Below are 18,521 nucleotides of genomic sequence, written 5' to 3' on the forward strand. Positions count from 1 at the left end.
CAGAACTTGAGGGATATAAAGGGACCCAGAGACCACCCAGTCCAACCCTGCACGTTATACATGAGGAAACAAGGCCTGGAAGAAGCAGGGACGCTCCCAATAGCATGGTGGTCGGGAGGCTCCCCAGCATCCAGGCTTAGTGGCAGAGCTGTTTTCATGGAACCTGATAAATAATACATTAGGGATGTATATTGTGGAGCTTTGGGGGGAGGGCCATTATAATTTGTATTTTTATTAAATAATTTTAATAACCCACAGCATAATTTGTTCTGAGCCCTAGGAGTATGACCCAATGGTAATCTGTATACTTGTTCTTCACTAAGCAAAACTTCTATAGCAGAGATCATAAAGCTAAGATGGGTGTGACTTCAATGGCAGTGCTTCATCAGGCTGCCAGAATTTCATGATTTGGGGTATGATGATGGTAGCAACAGTAATTACAGCAACAGTGGGATACTGTAGCAGGCCAGGCATTTTTATGAATGCTTTCAGACATCCTTTTTTTTTTGTATTCTACCCATTTCTCAGATGAGTACATTGAGATTCAGAAGGAAGCCATTTGCCTACCATCACATAGCTAGTATGTGGTGGAGGTGCTGACTTCTGGGCTGCCGCTACAGTGCGTAAACCAGCCACGACTGTCTTGATGTCTCACTACAGCCCAGTCTCCATCAGTCAAACCACTGGAGGAAATTCATGTTAAAGCCAATCCAAGATGAGAGATTTCCAAAATCCAAATCTTTGTCATTTCCCAGTGACAACCTAATCAATAAGGTGACTTTAAAATTTATTTTATATGAAATATAATTGACACATAACATTGTTAGTTTCAGGTGTACAATATAATGAGTGTGAGAGAGTGTGTGTGTGTATGGCAAAACGACCCCCACAATACCTAGTTAGTATCCCTGATAAGATTATTTTAATTAATTATTTCTTTATTGAACAGTCATATAGTGTCTTCTACGTACCAGGTTCTGGTAAGCCCATGCCATGTGTGAACTCATTTAATCCTCATAAGACCCAGCGAGGGAGGTGATATTATCATCGTTATAGCTCAAAGGAGAAAGTGGAGGCACAGAGCAGTGAAGTGCCTTTCTTCGGGCACACAGTTAGTATGACTGAGCCAGGGTTTGAATCAGGGAGTTCAGATACAGAGTCTGTGCTCTTAACCGTAGCCATGTGTTGTGTCTCCGTATGGATCACATTATTGTGTCACCAAAAGGGCCTTCCTCTCCTTCCTGTCCTGGTCATCAGGCCCATGAAGTTCCCTTTTCTTGGGTGGTTTATTCATATCCTCCATCCAGGTGGCTTCCCCTAAGTCATTGTGGAGTCAGACCTGGGTACTACTTCTCACAGTGGACAATATGGGGTGGGGAGGAGGTATTTGTCACACCAGCCCCATCACTTGTCAAAGGAAGGGTTGAACTAATGGTTTCTGAGCTCCTTTCTAACCTGGATCCTTGAGTTCTGAGTTCTTGAATGTCTGCTGTCACCCCCAGCAGGAGATACAACAAGCAGAAAGTTGGAAGGCCAAGGGATGCTATTTCTAGGGCAGGATATTTGGTCCTATCTGAACATTTTATAGAATGTTTTAAAGAAAGACAGGTCAATTGGCACCACCCTGGTTGTAAAGAAACTTTTAAGAATTTAAGAAATTAAAGAATTTTACAAAATACACAGGGAAATTGGCACTCTGCTGATTTGCCAAAGTGAGGGGCAGAGCCTGAAGGAAGATGGTTGTGGTGCCGCAGGAGCGTTCCGAGCCCATCAAGGCTGCTGCCTACATCTCTTCTCCAGAGCCCATTTGGCATCCTTCATGGGCAGTCAGTGAAGGAATTTCAAAAAGGGAGATGACCATGATTGAATGGGGCAATATGGCTGACTAGAGGGCCAAGGAGAGGCCTGTTAGAGTAGTCCCAGCAGAGGGGTGTACAGCTCTGGAGGTGGGTTTTGAGAGTGGGGATGACAGGCCCTACTATTCAGTACTTAGATCTGTGGGAGGGGGTGAAGAACAAAAGTGGTCAAACTTCATGCCCAGATTTTTGGCTCAGGCTCAGTGGTCCATTCACCGTGAGAGAGTGATGTCCCAGGAGAAGGAGGGGCAGGTTTGCAGTGCAGATAATGGGTTCAGATGTTGACACAATGAGTTTTATCAGCTCTCTGTCTGGAGTTCATGTTAGAGGTCCAGACTAGAGCTATATAGATGTGGGGGTCATTGATGTAAAACTAAAATGTGCAGGCCTGAGAGTGGATGCTTGTGAACAGGAGAGGAGGGCCCCGGGGGAGGCCTCTGCCTTTAAGGGTTGGGCCAAAGAGGACTTGCCCACATGGAAGGCCAAGGGGGCCATCAAATAAGCAGGAGGAGACTCAGTGCTTTCACAGAATGTGTTATGAAAAATGTAGACTCAGAATGCATCACACACATTAGAGGTGATTATTTTTATCATTATTTTTGAGATTTTTAAAGTATGTATTGACATTCGCTGGTTGCAGGTTGCAATGGCCATTTCAGTGGAGATTTTATTCTCTGAGCTGTTCTTAACTCATGTAATTTCTAAAAATGCATTGATCTCTCTCCCTCTTGTCTGTTTTCCCTTGCAGTGTAGTTGCTGTGTGTCCCTGGGAGAGGTTGGGGCCTATAAAAAGTTGATGAAATAGTTCTCGCATTTTTTACCTGCAGAGTTACAACCTGATTAAAATAAAGATGTTTTGTGTCCCAGTTGTGCACATCACATCTAGACATGATCTTCCATCCAGTTGGGTTGGTCTTTGATCCCTCCCTCCTTCTCCAAATTGAGTTCCGCCTCCTCCATATGGTGGTCTGCGTGGTCCCAGGCACAGCTGCGTTGTTGCTTCTGTACCTGAATGCTGTCCATACCACCCTGAGGGGAGGTGCTGTTAGTCAGCTCCATTTTACAGATGAGGAAACGCACAGCCAGCGAGGAGGAATAGTCCATCTGCCTGACACACCTAAATCTGTGTTAGGGGTTCCCCCAAATGCCTGTGTATTAGCCCATTTGGGTTGCTATAACAAACTGCTGTAGACAGGGTGTCTTAAACAACACACATTTATTGCCCACACTTCTGGAGACTGGGAAGTCCAAGATCAAGGTGCGAGAGATTTGGTGTCTGGTGAAAACCTGCTTCCTAGTTCATGGACAGCCACCCTCTCACATGGCAGAAGTGATGAGGCAACTCTCTGGGTCTCTTTTGTAACGGTGCTAATATTCATGAGAGCTCCACCTTCATGACCTAACCACTCCCACAGACCCTACCCCTTAATACCTTTGCTTTGGGGGTTAGGATTTCAACACATGAATTGGTGCGGGCTGGGGGGCCATGGGGTGGTGGTGCACAGACACTCAGACCACAACAGCAACTCCTTAGAATCAGCAGGGAAGCTTTGGAACACTATGGATTCCTGGGTCTCAGATGGTTAATACAGCCACCCAGGGGCTGCTACTATCTGGAAAACACTGCCCTTCTGCACTCTGGATCTTGGATATATTGGTGGAAAAAAATGACAATAATGAAGACTTTTCACATATCTAGAACAGGGGTCAGCAAAGTTTGCGTGTGTGTGTGTGTGTGTGTGTGTGTGTGTGTGTGTGTGTATAAAAGTTGATATGCATATATGCATATACATATACACATTTATATAAAAAGTTTTGTTTGTATATATGAAAATATATACATATATATGTATATTTGTGTATGGAGAGAGAGAGAGAGCCAGAAAGTAAACATTTTCAGCTTTGTAGGATATATGGTTGTTGTTACGACTCAGCTCTGCCATTGTATGCAAAAGCAGCTATTTAAGCAATAGGTAAAAAAAAAAAATGCATGTGGCAGGATTTGGCCCACAGGTTATAGTTTGCCTCTCCTAATCTAGACAATTAGTCTTGTGCATAATCAGACAAGCGATTGAACTTGCCACTCTGTGAGGGGAGGTGGGTGTTTGGACTTGTATAATAATATACTAGCAGATACAGTCATTCAGGGTATATCAGATTAGAATTGCATTCAGCCACTACTACAAAGTCCCTTAAAACATTGGTTTGAATAAATTAGAGATAAATATTTTCCTTTAATTGAGATAAATACTTCTCTAGTAACTGATGTGTTGACGTCAAAATGTTATCAGAGATCCAAGGTCCTTCCATCTTTTTCCTTCCACTCTCACGACCACCTCACGATCAGAAAATGACCTCCTGAGCTCCAGTCATCACATCTGTTTGTGAAGGAAAGAAAAAGGCAAGAAGAAGAGTGAAAGAAAAAGGCATTTATTGGCTGAGTCATATTTCCTCTAAGAATTTTCTTAGAAGCCCCAAACAATAATTTTTGTTTACATCTCATTAGCCACTCTTATCTGTGGAGAAAGAAAAATATAGTTTAACTTTTTTCCTGAATACGTTGATACCCCAGAAATATTGGGGGAAAATGGATACTGGGTGGGCAACTAGCACTTGCTGTTGCTCAGGAGCATTCAAAGAATGCCCCAAATGGGCCCTAATGAAGTGCCCGGAGCTCTGCTTGGGTTATTTGCTCACTGATTAATGATATCTCAGTCTATAGAGATCTGAGCCTAAAGGCCCAGTTCTCCATAACTACCAGGCCATTCCAGATGCTTTTGGGATCTAATGCCCACTTCCCCGTAAATCAGAGACTTGCAGAACTGTGGTCACAGTCCAGTCATCATAGCACTGCTTGGACACCCAGTGCCAAGAAACCTTTTGAGACACACTTTTTCCTCTTTGGGCAGCTTGGGCTGCTAGAATGTCCTTCTGTACTGAAATTTGTTTTTCTCTAATTTCTACCTGCTGGAAGTCTGCTTCCTGGAATCACTGGAACATGTTACCTTGGTCTTTCCTCTTTATTCCAGGAATTTGGAGATCTCTCTTCCCTCTATCCTGAGGCTCAGGTTATCATCCTCCAAAGTCTTTTATCTTTAGTCTGATAATTTGGGTGTAAATCATCTCGTAGAGCCTAGTGCTTCTCAAACTTGAAAGTGTGTATGAACCACTTGGGGTCCTTATTAAAATGCAGATTCTGCGTCAATGCATCTGAGGTGGAACCTGAGCTACTGCATTGTTAACATCCTCCCATGCGGTGATGATGCTGCTGATCCACAGACCACACTTTGAGCGACAAGCAATCGTGGGCCTTTCTGAACATATTTTAGTTATTTTTTAGCAGGTGGCCACCAAAACCTAACTAAGTTGGTCTGGTCAATGTAGGATAGAGCAAGACTTCCAACTTCTTTATTCTAGAACTTACCATTTACTTTGAAATGAGGTCTGAAGATTACATGGACTTTTTTAATGGCCCTCCCACACTATTCACTTAGCTTGACCTTACTAAGACCTGTAAGTCTTTGTCCTACAGGCTACTGCTGGGTTGTATGTCCCCATCCTATACTTACGGTGTTGGTTTTTTAAATTTTATGGCAGGTCCTGCCATTGAATTTTCTGAATTTCATTACGTTGGATTAGACTCACCTTTCAGGTCAGTTAAGGTCACTTGATATCTGTCATCCAGTATATTTACTGTCTCTCTTAGGTTGGAGACGTCTAATAAACTCAGTAGACCTCTGTTTCTCCATCTCATTCCACTGGAAACTTCTGTTCATTAACTGTCATTATTTAAGTCTTCCTTTCTTTGTCTGGTTCAAATATTGTGAGACCTGGGGGTCACCTAACCAAAGTTCAAATACATGACATCTGCATTGGGGATGCTGGCCGGTCTTCATGCAGAGGCAGAACTTACCGTCAGATTGAAATGTTTATTTTTATGGTTAAAGAGGTTTTAAGATGTGTACTGACATTTACAGATTGCAGATTACACTAGCCATTTATCATCAGGACTTCACTCTCTATGCTGTCCTTAACTCGTGTAATTTTTACAGTGCATTGATCTCATTTCCACTTGTCTGTTTTCCTTGCAGTGTAGTTTCTGTGTGTCCTTGGAAGGTGTTAGGGCCTGTAAAAAGCTGATGAAACAGCTCTCACATTTTGTACCCCCAGAGTGTTCTCTTGGGAGCTACAACTTGATTAAAATAAATATGTTTTATGCCCCGTTGTGTTTATCCCATCTGGACAGGGCCTTCCATCAAGTTGGTATGATCTCTGGCCCCTCCCTCCTTTCGCAAATTGAGTTCCACCTCCTCCGTATGGTGGTCTGCATGCTCCCAGGCATAACTGCGTAACTTCTTCTGCACCCGAATGCTGTCCACACCACCTTGGGAAGAGGTGCTATTAGCTCCATTTTATGGATGAGAACACTCATAGCCAGAGAGGGGGAATAGATTCTCACCAGCAACTTGTCTCTGCTGCCATATGCCTGTGCACAAAAATATGACTAATGCATAGCTAAGATTTATTGGGGAAATTATGTACAGATGTTGTTTCTTAGCCTGCCTGACTCATTGTTCATGTACCCATTTGTTCACTCAGTGGTACTGAGTTCCTACTCTGTGCCAGATACTGGGCATCCGGTTGCAGGGCAGACAGTGTGACCTCTCCTCTCAAAGAACTGGTTTTCATGAGTGAAGCATTGCCAAACTCCCACCCCTGTATAATGAAGTATTACGAGAAGTCTCCATTTTCCTTCTCTTTCCCTTTTTTGACAGGTCTACATCCGGATTAAAGATGATGAATGGAATGTTTATCGACGGTACACAGAGTTCAGGAGTTTGCACCACAAGTTACAGAACAAATACCCTCAAGTGAAAGCCTACAACTTCCCGCCCAAAAAAGCCATTGGAAACAAGGTACCATCACCTTGGGGAGCCAGGCGGCTCAGCACTAGTGCCTACATTGAGGCAGACTGTTTCTTTTTTTCTTCTTAAGTTTATGATTTAAACACACATGTGATACAGGCATTCCAGGGGTCTGTGGACCTGAAGGTGTGAGACCCACTGTGGGTTCTTGGCTTCACACAGGAAAGAATTCTGGGGTCGCCATAAGGCGAAATTAGTCTCTGTGTTGGATTGAGCTGATCTTCTGCTGGTTCTAAGCCATAAGTCCTTTGGGGGTTGGTCTTACTAGCTCCTTGATAATTCCTGTAACCCTTCCTGATTACAGCCATTCTGCCACATACCCTATCTCACATGCTCCTATAAACATACAGCTCAAAGGCTGGTTAATATAAGGGAAAAAAAAAAAAGGAAATAGTCATGTATAATTCCACTACCTAAAGATAATCACATTATGTTTTGTTTGTATACATCCTTTTATATTTCTAGGGAAAGGGTTGACAAACTTGTTCTCTGAAGAACCAGAGAGTATTTCTGATTTGTGAACCATAACGTTTCAGCTGAAAATACCCAGCTCTGCCCTTGCAGTGTGAAAGCAGCCACAGACAGAGTGGACACAAATGGGTGTTGACTGTATGCCAGTAAAACTTTATTTATAAGCATCGGTGGCAGCTGGATTTTGCCCTGTGGGTCATAGTTTGCTGGCTCCTATTCCGGACCAGAAAAATGTTTCCTAATTTTCATCCATACTACTTATGATACGTATTTGGACTTATGAATGTGGAGTTATTTCCTGAGCAGAGCTTTCTCAAAAGAGCTTTGTTTATTGTAGGGTTACTGCCTTCACCAGGCTTACTAATTTATAATGACATAGTTTGTTTTTGTGTATTCATCCAGGTGCCCTAGAGAAAGGAGGCACTAAGCCTCCACAAGTTTGCTGGTTGGTTAGTTGTCATTCACTCAGCAAGTGTTTATTGAGCACCTATTATATGCCATGGTGCAGGATACGAGAGTCCAGCACTTCAGAAGACAGGACTGGGCTTAGCATAGGGCCCTGCTGAATCTCTGTTTTAGCCTGCTGGCATCATTTTGTTGTTTCTCATGTTTGTTTAGAGCAGCAGTTCTCTGTCTTGGCTGCACTTTGGATCACTTGGGGAGTTTTAAAAACTACTGACACTTGCCCCTCCCCCAGCTCCATTCTCATTTAATTTGTTTGGAGGGAGGCCTGAGTCCTGAGGGGTTAAAAAGCTCTCTAGGTAATTCCAATATACAGCCAAGCCGGTGATCCCCTCTGCCTTTGAGTCAGGTAGGCGGTGGAGATAGTTCAGCAACTGCAATGTATTAAGTAGCTTGGCAGGGACAGTTCAATGAGGTAAGGTTATGACCTTTCTCAGGACATGTGAGAAATTGTGCTTTGTGTGAGAGGGATCCCTCTACCATAGTTCTGGCTCTGCCTAGAAGAAACAGCCTCACCTGGGAGCTTGTTAGAAATACAGACTGTCTGTCTCTACCGCAAGCCTTCTGAAGTACAAGCTCCGAGGCTGGGACCCAGAAATCTGGTTGAACAAGCCCTCTGGGTGGTGCTGATGCATCGGGGTGTGTGAGAGCCACAGTGCCATCTTGTATGGACAAAGGCCTGTGGCAGGTTCCACATGCGACAGATTTCCTGGTTTCTTTCTTGAAGAGGTGGCTTGCTAGAATATCCTTCTATCATTTTTTGTAATTTAAAATATTTTTTCACTTACAGTTGATGCTCAATATTATAATACTTTCAGGTGTACAGCATAATGGTTAGATGTTTAACTGATAACTTACAAAGTGATCACCCTGGTAACTCTAGTTCCCATCTGCCACCACACATGGTCATTACAATATCACTGACTATATTCCCTGTGCTGCACTTTACATCGCCCTGACTATTTTGTAACTGCCAGTTTGTATTTTTAATTCCTTCACCTTTTTCACCCATCCTTCACCCCCTTCTCATGGCAACCACCAATTTGTTCTCTGTATCTAATTTATTTCTGTTATGTGTATTCATTTATTTTGTTTTTTAGATTCCACATATAAATGAAATGATATGGTATTTGTCTTTCTCTGTCTGACTTATTTCACTTAGTATAATACCCTCTAGGTCCATCCATGTTGTCACAGATGGCAAGATTTCATTCTATGGTATATATGAATAATATCTCATTGTATATATGTACCACATTTTCTTTATCCATTTGTTTATCAGGGGACACCTAGGTTGCTTCCACATCTTCACTATTGTAAGTAGCGCTGCAGTGAACATTGGGGTACTTATATCTTTTTGAATTAGTGTTTTGGGTTTCTTCAGATAAATCCCTGGAAGTGGGATTGCTGAGTCATATGGTAGTTCTATTTTTAATTTTTTGAGTAATCTCCATACTGCTTTCTATGGAGGCTACACCAATTTACAGTCCTACCAACAGTGCACAAGCATTCTCTTTTCCCACATCCTCACCTACACTTGTTCATTGATTTATTGATGATAGTCATTCTGAAAGGTGAAACGATAGCTAATTGTGGTTTTAATTTGCATTTTCTCTATATTCCTCCCATGTTTAACTTACAAAATCACAGCAAGAGTTTCCATAACCCACCCCCAACACTTGGAAGTTCCACAGGGAAAGCTGTTACTGTCTCTTATGTTTACATAATCATAGATTTCGATGTTTAAACCAGATTAGAAATCTGATACATCAGGGCCTGTTGGATCTTAATTTAAACAGTTATAAAGCAGTTTATCTAAGGTCCAGAATTAATCTGTCATTCCATTTTTTCCATTGAGGAAGAGTGGAGTTAAGCCCATAAAAATGGAAGACTTAAATAGAAGGCTTGTTCATAACAAGGAGTACAATAATTCTTATGAATAGAGTGGGAGGAATTATATACCAATTTAATCTAATGACTCATAGGCTCATACAAATCTTGGCACCCATCCAGAATGTCTTAAAATGTCATAAAACAAAATTCTGCCTAACCATCCTATTATCATTATAAGATATTCTCACTTACAGAAGGCATTTCATTGAAGGAGCCCATCCATGACACTTCCTTTAGGGAACTCGGCCTGTCTGTATCTTGCTAAGGGAAAGTAGCATAAGGCCGAACTGGGTCGTTCACGTGGTGAAATGTCTTGCATTGTATATTCGCTTCCTGTGGCTGCTGTAACACATCATCACACATTTAGTGGTCCAAAAGAACACAAACTGATTATCTCAGCTCTGGAGGTCAGAAGTCCAAAATTGGTCTTCCAGGGCTGCGTTCCTTCTGGAGGCTCCAGGGAAGGATCTGTGCCTGTCTTTTTCAGCTTCTAGAAGCCACCCACATTCCTCAGCCGTGGCCCTCCTGTGTCGTCAAAGCTGCAGTCTCATGGCTCTGACCTGTGCTTCTGTCAGCAGAGTCACATCTCCTTTTTGGACTCTGGCCTGCTTCCTCTTAAAAGGGCCCTTGTGATCACAGTGGGTCCACCCAGATCATCCATGATAAACTCCTATCCCAAGATCCTTACTTTAATCACACCTCCGAAGCCCTTTTTGCCATGTAAGTTAAAAGACCCACAGGTTCTGGAATTAGGATGTGGACATCTTTTGGGACACACATTGCTGAATGCTTTCTCTGTAAGTTTCCCCTTCTAGGTGGGTCATCCTCAGCCCCGCTTTAAATTCTCAAGAACATTGTCAATTTTCTTTGACAACTTTGAGCAGCTATGATTTGTTCTTATGAAATCTGTGACAATAGGGCAGCATGTCCCCCCTACGCCCCATCCCACCTTCCCCTCCCTTCAGTGCAACTCTGTTTGCAAATCAATGAGCTTGGGAATGCAAGTTGCCATCTCAGTGGGCCTGGCCCTGTGATGACTGGCTTATCCAAATGCTCCAGCTGGGTCTTAGGTAGATCTTTGGTCCTGCTCACTGTGGTCAGGCGTAGATCCGACAGTTTCCTCTATTGCTCAGGAATCTGACAGCTCATGAGCAGACATGGGACCTGTGCCTCTTATAGTAGCCTGTGCAGCCCTTTAGCCTTTAATTGGCTGGCCATACCACAGTTGTACTTTGATTCTCTCTCTCCCCAGCATTCAGCTAAGACATACCCGCTACCCTTAGGTGCACTTTGGCTGCTACCCAGCACAGCTCTGAGGGTTCATCGGATTTTCAAGCACAGATTGAGTCAGAACGTAGGACTTCATTGCTCAACAGAGGCTACCAGTGAACTCTGCTACAGAGACCAAGCTTGTGTTGGCCCCAGCAGGGCCTAATAGCTCAGGATACCTGCTTTGATACCCAATTTTTCTAAATTGAACCAGAGAAATCAACCAGATAAGAATCTTTTCTTTGATTCAGTCACTTCAAGAATGATGCACTTGACACTTGGACCATAAGGCATTCAGACACACTGTCTTTGAGAGACTGAGTTATATATATCTTGCTACTCTAAACCTTGGATCTGTCAAATGAATCACTCCAGAATCCACAGACCTGGGTGGTACTCAAGGACATATTAAAGATAGGTTAGCCTTTCTTAATTCATCAGATGAGTATCTTTTAGCCTAAATTTATAGATATTCCCTGATGATGCCAGTTACAGAAGCAAAATGTGATCTCAACCCTAGTTTGAAATTTGTAATTGATAAAATTAGCACATTGTATAGCTTACGTTTAGGATTTGTCTTTGCCAAAGCATTTCTTTTGCCTTCATAGTCCATGCATGTATTTAATTGTAAATGCATTGATGCCAAGGGTACTTGCTAGAGATAGTCATGCCTTCATGTACCACATCAAGCCCCAATCTTGTTAAAATACCTGAATATCAGTCTACCACTTGATGAATGTTATTCCTTTGTAGTTGAGACAAGCCACAATAGTTGTATATTAAAATTACTTATCAATGTTTAAATATCACAGACAGGGCTTATATCAGTCAGAATAGACTTGGTTAGGCTGAGTTAACAATCAAGTCCGTGACCTTGGCACACCAAACCAACTAAGGTGTATTTTTGGCTCACACATCACATCTGCCGTGGGTTGGCTGGGAGCTCCCCTCATCGAAGTGTCCCAGGCTGCTGGAGGCTCCTGTCTGTGTGTGGTGGCAGCAGGAGCAAGGAACAGAGGCAGATCAGATGCTGGTTCTTCAAGCTGTCTGTAAGTTCCTCTGTCTGAAAGTGATACATGTCAATTCCACTCATGTTTCATCGGCCAAAGCAAGTTACAGGGCTATACCTAATGCCAAGGGAGCAAAGGAGTCCACTCCTACCATGGGCAGAGGAGAACCAGGATCTTTACAGTCAGCTCTTGTGACCCATATGGGGAGAGTCGCTTCTCTTGAGCCACATTATTGAGTAGGATTGAGATAATAAGATAGCAGAACTTCACACTAATCCAAGTCCTATGATCTCTACTTCTAAGTAAACCCAGTTTAGCTGCTTCCCTCCTTCCCTGTTTAGATGATCCTAACCCAGGCTACTGTCATCTCTGGCATGAGTACCTACAAGGGTTGCCCTTTTCCACTCTTGCCTGACTAACGCTCTTATTTCCCACACTGGAGCCACAGTGAGGTGTGTATACATAAATCAGATTGTGTCACTGTTGAATAAAGCCCTCCAGCGCCACCCATGGCAGGCAAATTTAGGACTCTTTACTACAGCCTGCGAGGTGTCCCTGATGGTCCCCCAGAGACTCCCCCACCTTATTCATGGCCCTCTCCTCTCCCTCTACACCCAGCCCCACTGCCCTCCTAACACTTCTACACTGTTGTCACATCGTGACCTTTTTGCCTGCTCTTCCCTCTACCAGAAATGGCTTTTTCCCAGTCTCTGCAGGACCAGCTTCTTCAACTCATCAGATATCAGCCCAAATTTCACCTCCTCAGGGACAGGCCTTTCCTCAGCACTGTTAACACTGCCCCTTCAGTCACTCTGTAGCCCATTACTCTGCTTTAATTTTCTCCTAGCACATGCGAGGAATTGACATGATTTATTTGCGTGCTTGAGTATTATCTGTCTCTCTGCACTGGAAGTGCACAAAACAGGGCCTGAGTCTGTTTCTTCTCACTGCTTTTTCTCCAGCTCCTAGGATAGTACCCGAGATACTTACAGCCTGAATTAATGAGTAACTGAACAGAAATCAAATGGAAAAAGTTTCCCTTTTATTTCCTTCTTCCCTTCACTGGGTTCTTGGCACAAATTCCAAAAAATCTAAATTCTAAAAGTGAGTAGAAGTACTTTCAGGTGACTTGGGAGGTTGTTCTCATTCCACTTCTGAGTGAATACTTTTTGCAGAACGGACAAGAGGCTGCAAGCCTTTGGAGACAGGAGAGACAGCTCTCTAATGATCCGGGGGAGTTGTCTGGCTAGCTCCCTGTCCAAATGGACTTTGCCAGCATGAAGGTTAGGTAATAGACTCATTTTTGACGATGCTACTAAAAGTCTACATTATTGCTCAGGGAGCAAATGAGGATTGAAAGACTGTCATTCCTTCTTAGGATAATGGCATCGGTCACTGAAAGTTCATTTGGCATTACGGCAAGGCAAATCACTTTCCCCCTGAGCTGCAGATAATTCAACTTGTTGGAGAAATTATGCATTAAAATCCTCATTAAAAACACATAGACCAGCGTGTGGTGAGAAACCGACTGGCACTCACTGAGCCATGGAGAGTGCCTTCGCAGCTCCCTGGGAGTCACAGCTTTAAGTGTAGCCCTGGGGATGGCAGGACCCCAGCAGTGGACGGTGGATGCTTATAGTAGTGGGAATAAGCGGGCATCTAGCTAAAGCTGATTCATTATTCCATTTGGAAAACATGTCCAGAGTGCGGAGGTGTCCTGCTTGGTGCAGAGGTTAGTTACAAAGGTGATTTGAAGTACGGTCTCTGCCTTTGTGAAGTTCATGGTATTGTAGGGAGAAAGACAAGTAAATCAGTTCTCATGTAAGAGTCCTCTGAGCTAGAGGAGGGTCCCAGGGTGCTCTGTGGAAGAGAGAGAAGAAGAAGCAGAGCTGCTTTCTACAGGAGGTGAAATGCTTAAAGGGCCAGCAGGAGCCTGAATTTATCTCACAAGTCGGGAAGCAGGGTCAGTTCAGGGGACATCTTCTCCTTCTGTGCACTCTTTTTCCTCCATACATCTTGTATTAGTTTTATATTTTTACCCTAACAAATTACTACAAACCTAACAAAACATATTTCTTACCATTGTAGTTCGGCAGGTCAAAAGTCTGTCGCAGTCTCCCTGGGTTAAAGTCAAGGTATCCGAAGGGCTGTGTCCTCCTGGAGGCTCTAGGAGTCTCTTTCTTTGCCTTTTCCAGCTTCTAGGGGCTGCCTGCATTCCTTGGCTGGTGGCCCCTTCCTCTGTCTTCAATGTGGCATCTCTGACCATTCTCTATAGTCACATTTTCTCTGATCACAATGGGGAAAGGTCCTCCACTTTTAAGGAGTGTAATTAGACTGGGCCCACTCTGATAGCCCAGGATAATGTCCCCATCTCAAGGTCCTTAAGTTAATCACATCTGCAAAGTCCCCTTTGCCATGCACACGTCCTGGAGAGTGGGGTGTGAGCCCCTTCTGGGGAGAAATTACTCTCTGACCTCACACCTCTCTTTCCTTGCCTAAGATACAGAACTATTACTATTACAACCTCACTTACAAACGGGGAAACAGAGGCAGAAGGAGGTAAAGCAGTTTGTCTAAGGCCATCTCACTTGGCAATGTCAAGGCTGATATGTAGGCCAGGCAGATGCCTACAGAGTGCCGGCTTCCTCCCTGTCACACATGGAGACCTGCTCACAGTACCCCAGGGAATGGATCAATGAAGATTATTTAGCCATTGTCTGGCTGATGGACATTTCCATTGCCTTGTAACTCAGCGGTGTAGCAATCAGGGAGCAAACAAAGCCACGACCTCTGATTTCCTCTCCCTTCCACTGAAATATCCACCCCTCACCCACCACCCATTGTCATGTTTAGAGCCAGGAGCTGTGCGTCCTGTAAGCCAGTCTGCAGATTTACAAACTTCCTTGGTAAACCTAAGTGTACAGAGAGAGTCGTGTATTTATTCATTTATGCATTTATTCATTAGCAGGACTTGACCAACTCTGAGTAAAAAATGAGAAAAAGAAAAGGAAAGAAAGAAAAGAAGCTTTCTACCGCTTCACTAGCTGTGTGGCCTTGGCCAAGTTATTTGATCGCTCTGCACCTCAGTTTCCCCTTTTATATATCAGGAATGGGCTAGTAGTAAGATGGAGCATCTCCTCAACATAAAGGATGCTGGGATTCTGAGCCTGTGCAGTGGATGAGCCTGACACAGGTGGTCCATCCAGAACCCTCTCACCCTGAGTGTCGGTGTACAGTAATACCAGCCATCACGTGCCAGGCTTGTCATGCATACTGGAGACTCTACGTTTCTTTTCTCATCATGCAATTCTTGTCAAGCCCCAAATAAAATGTCTTAAAGGTGAGGAAACTGGGCTCAGAGGCTGTAAGCATCCTGCCCAAGATCCCGTAGCCTGTATCAGGAATTGAGTCAGACTCGTGCTACTGTTAACTGTGCCATCTGCCCCTTGGCTGAGAAGCCCTGTAACCCCACATCCAAATCTGGGAGTGGTAATGCCACAAGTCTCACAGAACTACAGGTTTCTGTGTGGAGATGCAAAGAATCAGGGAACTCTGCCAGAAACACCCTCATGTGGAAGAGGACCCGCAAGACAGTGCCAATAGCCCCACCTGCTTGGAATGGAGAAGTGGGGAGCTCAGACACCAGCCCCTGAAGGTGATGGTTTTACAGAGAGGAAGTTGGGAGAGAAAAGAAGCTCCAACTGAATGAAGCCATAAACCCAAGCTCATTTCTCATTTGACACCCTGCCAACCACTGTGTGAATAGTCGTGGTACTTAATGTATTAAACAGGAAGAGGAGAGAAATTGGGCTCATTATACATTACACATTTGTGTTTCTTTTTAATATGGTAAAGGCCTCTAAAGACATTTGCCAGGAGAGCAGTTGCTAAAGTCACCTTGCTAGAAAAATCATCTCAGGAGAGAGACAGTGATGCACCTCAGGCCTGGAATATGTGTACCTGCATTTGTGTGTGTGTGTATAATATGTAGGGCTTCTTGGAAGGACTTTTCTGTAATGTCAAGTTAATATCCAAAAAAAATCAAGGTCATTTTATAAACAAATAACCTGGAGCCAACAACTAGAAGTGTCTTTGCTGCTGTATTCCCATCCCGTGTGTTTCTGTGTGGAGCCCAAGGGACTCATCTTGGTGGTCTTGGGCCACAGATCTTACAGGTCCCACCCTCTTTCAGGAAGTCTTCCTTCAACTCATAGTGTTAGCTCCACCCACCCCCCAACCCCCTGTGCCCAGGTTCCCTTCTCATATTCTCTTGGCTACTTAATACACAGTTCTCCTCTATTTCTCCATGAGTTAGAAGGCAGAACCAGGCCTCTATAGTCTTTGTCTTTTCAGCATCTCACACAGTGCCTGGCACATAATAGATGCTGAGTAAAATGTGTTTGATGAACAAATGACCTCAAGCTATATAGAAATTAGTGTGTGATACCAGTTAGTATAGCTACCAATTCCCCCTCTCCCCAGTTCCCTTCATTACTGTTAACTTACAGGCCTTTGATCATTGTTCATAGAAAGATGCTCGGGCCTTACCAAACCAATGGATATGATACAACACTGCGATTATTTGCAGGCAGTTCTACAAAGATTTTGCATTAGCCATGCCTGGTAATAAAGATGAGTAATTTGACACATCTGGGATCTGACCTTCCCAATTCCCCAAGCAGAATTGGCCAGCTCCCGTTATTTCATTCATCTCAGGCTGAGCAGGAGGCCTCCAATGAAGCAGTGCTGAAGCCATTGGTTTGGAAGTGGACATGAATTGTGAGGCACTTGACTCTCTGCTGGGCATTAAGTGTTGTCCAAAATATTTCTGAAGCTGTTAAATTGCTTGTGTGTCATTATTTAATCTCTCGTTCTAGCTCTGAAGGCCTCCTTAACCTACATTACATCTGTTTTTTCCTTTTTCATTTTTGGACAGCTGATTAAAATCACAACTCAGAAGGGTCCTTGTCAGCTCTTACTCTCTTCTTGAATAATTGAGAATAATTGCCATCTTCCCCTTTAGTACTCCCATTAATATTGTGATTGTGTATTGCAGTCTTGGTTTATCTAAGCAAGCTAGAAAAAAACATTTTTAGTTTCTTAGGTTGTCTCCATTTTAGTTATTTTCCTGTTGCCAAGTCTGTGGAGTTCAGCCCACCTTGTATATGGAGGAAGCAGCCCCCTTCCCCTGAGGTTCTCTATGGCTTGGCTCCTCCTACACATTTCTAGAAGCCATGCTTCTGTGTTGCCAGAGGCCAAGAGGTTAAGGGTTTGGGCTGTGGCATCTCACTGGCCTCAATTCATATCCTGTCTCTGGCAACACTGGCTGTGTGACAATGACCTCCGACACGCCACCCAGCCTCTGCGATGCTCGGTTGTCTCAGTTCCCACATGGGGCAAGGGTGCTTATGTCGCGGGCTCTTGAGATCATCCAATGATGTGCTATAAGTTAGCTGTTTAGCATAGTACCTGGCATATCCTGAATCTTCAAGTAATAGCTTCAAATAATAGGTCTATAGAGAAGCATCGCTAATCTAGTTTCCATTCTTTTGTCATATGTGATAGTTTTGACATACGCAGGCTAGATTCTTCTTTCTTCCCTTCATTTCTTTGATCATTATCTCTTCCCCTATTTTTCAGTTATTTTTTAAATTGAGATATAAAATACCTCCAATCTTAAGTGTACAGCTTGATGGATTTTTACAAAATGAACACACCTGTACAAACAGCATGGAGACCAAGAAATATACCACCAATAGAACTCCAAGCCTCTTCTTGTTACTATTTCCCCACTAGACTGACCACTATCCTGATACCTAATCCATGGTTAGTTTTGTCTGTTTTAGGACTACATAAATGGGATCATATAGCTTGTATGGTGTCTTTCTCTCAACATTACATCTGTGAGATTCATCCATATTGTTGCAAGTAGCAGTTGTTTCTATTGTGTAGTATTCTATTGTGGGCTATTAGCACAACTTATTTATCTTTACTGTTAATGGATGTTTGAGCAACTCCCAATTTGGCTCAATATCACAATGTGCTGTGATGAACATTCTTGTAAATGTCTCCTGGTGGCTGTAAGCCTGATTTCTATGATTTTATACTTAGGAATGGCATTGTTGGGTCATAGACTGTGTATGTGTTTGCTTTAGTAGATACTGCCAAAGAGTTTCCCAAGTGCTTATACAGTGACATGTGGTTTACAGTAATGCTTTCTTAAAGGAAGGAGAAAATACAAAGAATAACATAAGCACCATAATGCCACTACCTAACATTAACAGCTATTCACATTTTGTTACATTTGCTTCTAAGCCCTTAAATTTTTATTATAAAATTGATGAGTTCAAAAACTGTTTTGAGCAGTGGAAAAATATCTCAAGAGGTGTATTACGTCAAGTGGAGAGTACTTTAAAGTTGACTGAAATTTAAACATGTAAGAATAAATACGTAATTTTTTATAAATAAATTCCCTTTTTTGGAGGGGGGGCGATCCCTCCTCATAACTCTTGCCTTCTCCTCCAGGAAACTTGGCTTGCTCCCCTGGCAGTAGAACCCACCGTCGCTCCTTCCTCCCCGTGCTCCCTGCACCCAGTTCCCTCGCAGCCCTCGTCATGGTTTAGTGCACACATTCC

At 43.3% G+C, this 18,521-nt stretch overlaps 1 protein-coding gene across 1 annotated transcript in view; it reads left to right on the plus strand.

The window, feature by feature from the left end:
* SNX29 (sorting nexin 29) overlaps positions 1-18,521 on the plus strand; it is a 547,242-nt gene that overhangs the window by 440,686 nt on the left and 88,035 nt on the right. Inside the window, exon 19 of the mRNA XM_054589590.1 lies at positions 6,632-6,772. Within this exon, the coding sequence (XP_054445565.1) occupies positions 6,632-6,772 (141 nt within the window). The remainder of the gene's footprint in view (positions 1-6,631; positions 6,773-18,521) is intronic.

The sequence above is a fragment of the Pteronotus mesoamericanus genome, unplaced genomic scaffold (genome assembly GCF_021234165.1).
Source record: "Pteronotus mesoamericanus isolate MK-2021 breed Mesoamerican mustached bat unplaced genomic scaffold, CSHL_Meso_final scaffold_167, whole genome shotgun sequence".
Taxonomy (NCBI): domain Eukaryota; kingdom Metazoa; phylum Chordata; class Mammalia; order Chiroptera; family Mormoopidae; genus Pteronotus; species Pteronotus mesoamericanus.